This window comes from Pituophis catenifer, unplaced genomic scaffold (assembly GCF_029215685.1).
Source record: "Pituophis catenifer annectens isolate HBS135680 unplaced genomic scaffold, rPitCat1.0.hap2 SCAF_2, whole genome shotgun sequence".
Classification (NCBI taxonomy): Eukaryota; Metazoa; Chordata; class Lepidosauria; order Squamata; family Colubridae; genus Pituophis; species Pituophis catenifer.
In genome coordinates, this window is record NW_027256882.1 from 233,801,805 (window position 1) to 233,810,729 (window position 8,925).

General features: G+C 36.7%; 1 protein-coding gene across 1 annotated transcript; it reads left to right on the top strand.

Annotated features, from left to right (window-relative positions):
- Positions 1 to 5,736: 5,736 nt before the first annotated feature.
- RPA3 (replication protein A3) lies at positions 5,737 to 6,114 on the top strand. Its single transcript, XM_070935636.1, is given in 2 exon segments — positions 5,737 to 5,803; positions 5,805 to 6,114. Coding segments are annotated over 2 exon segments (330 nt in total). The 5' UTR covers positions 5,737 to 5,783.
- The last annotated feature ends 2,811 nt before the right edge of the window (positions 6,115 to 8,925 follow it).

Here is an 8,925-nt window from a genome sequence, read left to right on the forward strand (position 1 = left end):
AGATCAGATTCTTGTGTATAAGTAGCATGAAATAAACTTTTGAACTCTATCCTGGCTCCTGATTTCTTGCACCAGACATTGTCTTTATTATCAGAGTGTTCTTTATCCAATTTCTTTTGTTTGCTTGTTTTTACGCTTTGCATCTCATTATTTTGGGATTTTCTTGGAATACATATGAATACCTCTGTGTGTGGGTTTATCGCTTATTCCATTTTTAATAGTCACAGACATATTGCTGCCAGAAAATGTAGTTAATATGGTATTGGTGACACATATAATCAAAACACAGACAACCAAATAGCAAAGGGATTTCTTAACACAAAATATGGGCTCCACAGCAACTGTGAATTCTTTTATCTGAAATTCTGTGAGGCTAGAATTTTCAAATTGGAGAGATCTAATTATTTATTCACCAGTATGCAGATAAAACCTATACCAGAAATCTCAAATTTCATTATCTTAACCCTATTTATAACATAGTACTTATTTATTAAGAAAATATATAATAATTTATAATCTTGTAACCCAACCTGTGAACAAATTGTACTATTATCATAGATAAACATACCTGGGTAGATCTCCCAGTACCAGATTTCTCATCACTAATATAACTCAATTACTGAAAAAGAGAATTATTAATTTAATGTATGGGGATTTCCAGATCTGCACATTATCTAAAACGTAGCTGGAAATCATGGTTTCTGGAGTAAATCTTCAGCTGCAGCTCCTGTTTTAATAGTGGTGGTCTGATAATTGGGGAGACAGAGAATTATGAATCTAATGTTAGGTTAGAATACATTGTTCCTTTGGCCCTGTTCCTTGTTCAACTGTCTCTGGACCACAAATTAAAAAAAACCTGCTACATAAAGAACCTGGAATATAGAAGCTCATAAAATATACAATAGCTACCTTGAGTAAGGCTGGCCCACTGCAATAGAGGAGCTGTCATAAACACACTTTTCAAATTAAAAAAATATCTCAAAACAAAAATGATGTTTTTCAGGCTATTTTTCAGGAGACAAAGTTTTGAGCAAGATGCAATGGTTAAATATGGACTGTTTAAACTTACGGTAACCAAGCTTTCTATTATGAGTAGGAAGTATTTGCAGTGCTTTAGAGATTGAGGACATAGAGTGTATATATTCACTCAACATTACAAAACTGATTATCACCGTAACTTCCAGTCTCTATAAGTTGCATATTGCCTACCCAATTACTGTACGCCTACAATAAATGAGTTTTCACTTCACAGTAAGAGCAAATGGTCTACCATGACCATGTCCCTCAGTTACAGCCAAGGACAATTGCAAAGAGAAAATAGCTTCACAAGCAGCATAATCTAATTTTGCCTTTAGAATTACTGGTAAACATCTTGTGAGGGGTGAAAGTTGCATGGCTGTCTGATGTTACTGCTGTCTTCAAAGAGAGAAATTTAATTTAGTAAGAGCAAAGATGCATTTTTTTTAATAAAAGCCTGGAGGTTTGATATTTTTTACAATCCTACAACGATTACTGCGGAAAGACTAAAACATGGAACCTACGTTTAGCTTGCTTGAATTCTATAGACAGGTAAGATTTATTAGATAATAGATAAAAAAATTATCAGATAGATTCCAGAGAAAACCAAACATGTTTTGTAGCAAGAAGCCTATAGAAAAAGAATTAAGTACTTAGGCTAACGTTGGGATGAAAATCTATTTTAATACCTCATGCCCTTGGCTCTTTTAAAAAAATTTCTACATGCTAATCCATTTTTTAAAAGTCTGTTCCTTCCTTTGGGTACACTTTGTTGGGGCTCTTCAACTTTTAGTTTCTTATCTCATGATCTTCCAGCTTTTAGACTATTCCAGGATAATATTTCTATTTCCCAGGCTTACATGATGATTTAATTCTAAACAAACTGACCACTTTCTTTTATCACATATGCATTTCTTTGTTTCCTGACATCTCAGCTCTTCAACAGATGGGAATGATCATGAATCTTTTGTTAATCATCTCACTGATTCAATGAATCATTGTTTGGTCTGCTAAACAATGCAGTACAATCTAGAAGATTCCTGCTATCTCTATCTTCCACATTTCAGAAACTCTATTTCTAGTAGCCCAGAATCTTGGTATGATTTTTTTTTAAATAACTAATTGGTAAGATATAAAAGATTTTTAGAATGTGTCATATGTATCCCTTTGGCAAGGACAGGAGAGCCAAGTCATAATCAATCTTCTTCAATTACAAAGTATAACACTTGTTTGTGCTACATCTCTCAGGATTATGTCAACATAAGAGAATATTATTGTTATTTATGATGATTGAATAATAATGATTATTATGCCCTACTCATGTGATCAAGAGACTGTTGGCATCTGTCCACCCTTACGCAGATATACACAAGCACATACAATGTCCACATAATACTCCTGAATGATCTTCAAATGGATAGTCCAAAGGCTCCCATCCCTGGGAAAGTAGATTTTCTCCCTGCAGATATTCCTTTTTTTTGCCTCCATTCACAGCAAAGGTCAGCACTGTATCTCTGTCTTACCATACCATGTGGCTTGAGGAGGTGCGTATGAAGTAGGTCAATCCATTTCTAAATCAGCTGCTTCTCCAAAAGTAACACTGTGAAGATGATTTTGCAAAGGGGTCCTCTAGAACTGTAGCTAGTTGTGTTTTGGTTTTTCTCTTTAACATGAAAAGATAATGTTGAGGAGAAAAACACAAGGGTGAGAGTAGAACATCTGCTGTTGTTCCTGTCTTCCTCCATAGGCTTCCTGGAAGAAGCAGTGGTTGGATTAAAATAAGAAGATAGGAGGGCAGTAGAGAGAACACACTTATTGAAGATTTAGGAAGTGAATCCAGCAGCAGTGCGGAAGGGCTTCTAGACATATTGACGCAGTGGTTAGAATGCAGTATTGCAGGCTAACTCTGCCCACAGTCAGGAGTTCGATCCTGACCGGCTCAAGGTTGACTCAATCTTCCATCTTTCCAAGATTGGTAAAATGAGGACCCAGATTGTTGGGAGCAATATGCTGTTATTTGTAAACTGCTCAGAGAGTGCGATAAAGCACTAGGGAACAGTAGATATGTTTAAGTGCTATTGCTATTGCAATTGTTATAAGATCTGAAACAAAGTCTGGTTATCTTGGGAATGAAGCCATATGAAGAATGCCAAGATACAGAGCTATACAATATAATATCATAAAAATAAAAGTGAGCCAAAATAAATATCCTGAGATGGGTTTAATTATATAGCTCTGATATGCATATTGTGGATCATAATTAAAGTAACTATGGGGCCATTCGGTGGGGATGATAGAGATTATATTCTATCACAGGAGTCTCCAAACCTGGCAACTTTAAGACTTGTGGACTTCAACTCTCAGAATTCCCCAGCCAGACATTCTTCTAGATATCTCTTGAGAAGTTCCAGAATTCTGCGAGTTGAAGTTTATAAGTCTTAAAGTTGCTAAAGTTTGGAGGCTCCTGTTCTTAACACACTCAAAGGACAACAAGTTGGAAATGACTGTTTTAATTCAGCTTTGGTTTTGAACATTGGATGACTCTTCCAAACTTGGAGTGACCTCTGAGGGGGAAATCTGATATTCTATGGCTCCTGGGATTTTTACAATACTTTTTTGTTCTTTAAGAAATATGGTTACCTCTATTATTTTGGGCTACAAGAAAAACAGCATGCTTCATTCAAAACCCTTTCTGTGATTGAAAATGATAGAATAAATGAAATTATCATTCCAGCCAGGGCTTCAGTTATGGGTGCACAATTGTTTAAGCGGCTTCTGCAGTTGTCATGGGGATTCAACTAAGCAGTTGTTTACTTGTTTACTAAAACAATTGATATGCCATCCTCTAACTACTAAAACTCTCAGGGCAGCTCATGGCTATCATAAAACAATATCAGATCCAATATTGTCCTTTAACAGAATGAAAGAGGAAATTGCACACTCAAGCAGAAAAGCGTTCTTTGAAAAGATGCCACCGAAGTGACAGCTGTCAACTTAGATGAAAGGAAGTCAAGGACATTCCAGGTGAGACACTCTGGGAAGGACGCAACCAACTAGGCTCTCTGCATCCAACTTCACAAGACAAAAACAGATATGGAGTGGCTGATGATTTATACCAATTCACAAGTGTCCTAGGGTGTGTGAGGAGTGGGGCAGATGACAAACATTTTGTTGCTATCACAAGGTAAGCTCTCTACTCCTTTTTGCATGTGTGCCATGAAACTGTACACAGACATGAAGGGAAGAGACTCACAGCACAATACTGCTTTCATCATCCTGCAGGCATCCCTTAACAGAAATAATGAGGAAGTTGTTGTTATTAGTAAGCAAAGAAAAATGGTTGCACATTTAGACACCCAGAGTCTTTCGAAGTTGGGCGGCATACAAATGTAACAGCAACAACAAACTGCTGACAGAGCTCTCAAAAATCAAATAAGGAACAGCAGCAATTTTACAAGCCAGCGCACTTAATGAGGCCTCCAAATGTGCATGTGTGATATTCAGAGTGGCTACCTAAGCATCTGTTTTAATGAATCCCGAAAGGTTTGGTCTTCATTCAACAGCTGCCTAGCTGATCATCCGCTACCTTTTATCTAGATTATTTCTGTTTTACAGAAGTCTTTGAGCCCAAAAGATTTTATGTCTGCTTTGCATGTTAAAGAGATGTAGAAGTGAATTTCCTAGTTCTCCCTCAAGCGAAATGCACTACCACCTTCAATTAAATGCATTACTTTTATCTTACCAGTGCAGAAGGCAGCTGGCCTGCTGTCCTCCAGATGTGTTGGATGCAACTGTTTGATAAGGACAGAGATGACTCCAGCTGCCCAGCCCATCAAGTCAACATTGCTTGAATTTTCAAGATGTATTTTGACACAATTCCTCATCAAAGTTCTTGAGTACACTTAGTGGCCATGATCTGACTTTTTATGGATGGCTAATTGGTTCATTGCTTTGTTAAAATTATACCACCAGTTTGGTGTCGTGGTTGAGGCATCAAGCTAAAAACATGGAGATTGTGAGTTCTAGTCCTGACTTAGGCACAAAGCCAGTTGGGTGACCTTGGGTCAGTCACTTTTTCTCAGCCCTAGGAAGCAGGCCATGCCACATCAACTTCTTAAATTTTGTGAAGAAAACTACATGTGCAAGCAGTTGTCAGGAGTCAACACTGATTTCAAGGCATCAGAAAGAGAGAAAAATGGTTTAAAAAGGTTTTATGAAATATGTAGGAAAAAATGGACAGTTTTCTCCATTAGAAAGTAAAGGATCTATGCTGGAACCCATGCTTTTTTACTTGCTCACAAATGAACTTGATTTAAGAGTAAGCAGTGACTAACCAAATTTGCAGTAAACTATTTAGAATGATAGAAACTGAAAATGACTATGAAGAGAACCAGTAAAAATTCTTTGAACTAGGCAAATGCCAGCAAAATTGCAAATGCAATTCAGTTTAAATAAGTACAAAAGGACGCATATTGGAGTAAAATTTCATATTCACATTGATGTAGTCTGATATGTCTGTAGATAATTGTAAAAGGATTATAGAAACATATAAAGATGTCAAGTCAGTTTACAGCAGTGGGGAAAGGCAAAGGCTGTGCTAGGGTCCACTAGGAAAGAGATTACAGGTGCCCGACGTGTCTCGTTGGCCCACCTATCACGTGCCTAAATGGAGGTTGCTGCTCTGTAATGTTATTGGAGGTTCAATAATGGCTGGTTTTTCCCGCCAAGACCAAAAGCCGAAGAGGGAACCTGGATTTCCTTCTGAAATGGCCGATGTATTAGAAGGTCATTTGTGTCAGCGTGAGTCAATTGTCGCAATACATTGGAAAGCCAGTCTGTTTCGTGGGACGCCTTGAAAAGACCCATCCATCTGGGAAATTATTCTTTCTATCTGACGGAGAAGGAAAAAATGCAGCAATTGAGCTAAATACACCTCTTGAAGAAGAGATCTCTGGCATTATTGAAGTAGTAGGAAGAGTTACAAATTAATTGAATATCATATGTTCATCATATATGCAATTCAAAGAAGATAAAAACATGTTTGATCTTTCAATCCATGAATTTCCTGAGTACTACCCTTTCAGTACTGATGTATGACTGATCCTTATATTGATATTGTGAGATCCTTTTATAAAGTTTATTGAACAAACTATGAAGAGCATCAGTGAGGAACAACTTTTCTAAAAAAAATCTAACTTTCTAATAATTTGTTATGTCTACCATATGTGACAAACTTGAATTTCATATTTGTTTTCCTTTCAGTGGACAGTAACCTATCTTTAATGTAAACATTTTGAGATAAATATATGTACGTGAAAAATACTCACATTCAAAGCTTCACTGAGCAAATCACGCTTCTACTATAAGAAAGGCCCAGCCTGACTTGAGTATGCCAGGCTTGGAAAGAATGGCAAAGTTCCTTATCTCCTACATATGAATAACCGTCTAAAAAGAATAACACAATTATGGAAATGCGTACATGATATTTATCAACTTCAACTATTTTTGATATGTTAATGAGGCCTGTTAGCAGTGGTGGGATTCAGCCAGTTCGCACCACTTTGGGAGAACCGGTTGTTAACTTTCTGAGCAGTTTGGCAAACTGATTGTTGGAAGAAATCATTAAGGCAGAGAACTGGTTGTTAAATTACTTGAATCCCACCACTGCCTGTTAGCTGATTTGATTTACCCTCTGTCTAGCCTACAATTAAGCTTCTGTGTAATCTTACAATCTGTTTTGAGGTGGTATCATTTTCATCATTAATAAATACTTTAAATGTGAAAAAAAAAAAGGAAAGAGATTACAAAAAAAATGCCAATATTTTTTAATGTATCTGGCAGTGGTATACTATGTACAGGTAGTCCTTGACTTACAACAGTTCCTTCAGTGATGTTCAAAAGTTACAACGGCACTGAAAAAAGTGACTTATCACCATTTTTCACAGTTACATGATCAACTTTTGCAATCTTCTAACAAGCAAAGTCAATGGAAAAGCCAGATTCACTTCATAACCATGTTACTAATTTAACAACTGCAGTGGTCCACTTAACTAATGTGGCAAAAAGTCGTAAAATGGGGCAAAACTCACTTAACAAATTTCTCACTTAGCAATATAAATTCTGGGTTCCATTGTGGTCATAAATCGAGGACTACCTGTACAGAGTATGTCATACTATCTACAAGCATACATGATATTAATAACCATTAGAAAAAGTGCTAAAGATGACAACCAAATTATTAGGTATCCTGACCATATTACTTATGAGAGAAGAATAGATTGTTTGAGACTACTTTGGAAAAAAGGCAATTAAAGGAGACATGATTGGAATGTATAAAACCAGGCATGGTTTTATATGGGTAAGTCAGTGTTCTTTCTGAGTGGGAAGAAGCAAGCATTCAAATACAAGCTGCAAGGAGATGAATACACTTCACCTCCTGCTTGTGAGCTCCCAGAGATATTTGGGTAGCCACGATGAGACTAACCCAGTTTTTGGTTATTCATTTTTAATAAAACATTTTACTTTTTATCATTTGTTCCATCATAAATGATAACAATGAAATATCAGAAACTTTGGGCTGGTGGGATGAAAATCTAGCCATCTGGAGAGGTGATTTAGATCTAGACCAGAGGTCTCCAACCTTGGCAACTTTAAGACTTGTGGACTTCAACTTCCAGAATTCCTCAGCCAGCTTTGCTGAATTGAAGTCCACAAGTCTTAAAGTTGCCAAGGTTGGAGACCTCTGATCTAGATGACTTTCTAAAATAAACATGAAAGAAGGCAGAACGGAAACGTACACTGTCTCCTACAAGGTTTTTAATGCTCACCCAACTTCAGGAGCAGATTTTCAAATGCACAGAGTATATCACAGTCCTTATTTTTATCTGGATCGCAATATTTTTAGATGTTTTCTTTTAAGAATGGATGTGAATTGTTAGGCCATTGTGGTATGATTTACATGGTTAGTTGACTCTTCCATCCTTACCAAATGAAGCTTCTCTGTTAGCAATGGTGGATCTAATTGCACATGGAAATCATGGGCTATATTTTCCAACCATTCATAATTTGGTTTTTATGAATTTCGCAATAACTAAAGTGCAAGTGATTTTTTTATTAGAAAGGTAACATAGAATGAACTTGGAGCTGGTTTATTGCTGCGAAGCCAATAGATTATGAGTTATTCCTACTCGTGATAATGAAAAAAATCAGGACATGCATTGCTATATTGTTGTTTAACACTCTGAATTGTACATGTAGATTTGAAATATAATAATTGGTGTCAATTAAAGATCCTCTGAAACTATCTAGTGATATGACTTTATCATTTTTATTCTTCCTATTATTATTTATTCTTCCTAGGAATGGTCCTTCATTTGAAAAAAATTCTAGATCTAAACCCCAGTTCAATATATTTTCTTGGCTTTAGTATTTTCTTGGATTATATTTTCTTGATTATATTACTTTGTAAAAGTGTGTGTGTGTGGAGAGAGGGGGGAAGGGAGGGAGGGAGGGGAGGGAGAGACAGACAGACTAGGACAGATTTGAAGGTAGCCCTTTGGTTTGTACATTTCTTAGTCATGCCAAAAAGAGGGGGGGAAACTGTCTAGAAGAAATAAATTTAAGATAGCATCAATACTGCTTGCAAGCTAAGTCTGGCTCCTGTATAAATAACATTAAAACAGGAAAAGTTTTTGGCAGAAATCCTAGCTTTGATGTCTTGGATCAATAAACAGGTTTTCCCTCTCCATATTTAAATGTATCAGATATAAACCAGCAAATTAAAAGAGAGAGAGGGAGGGAGGGAGGGAGGGAGGGAGGGACGGGAGAGAGAGAGAAAGAGAGAGAGAGAGAGAGAGAGAGAGAGAGAGAGAGAGAGAGAGAGAGAGACCCCACCAGCACTTTAATTAT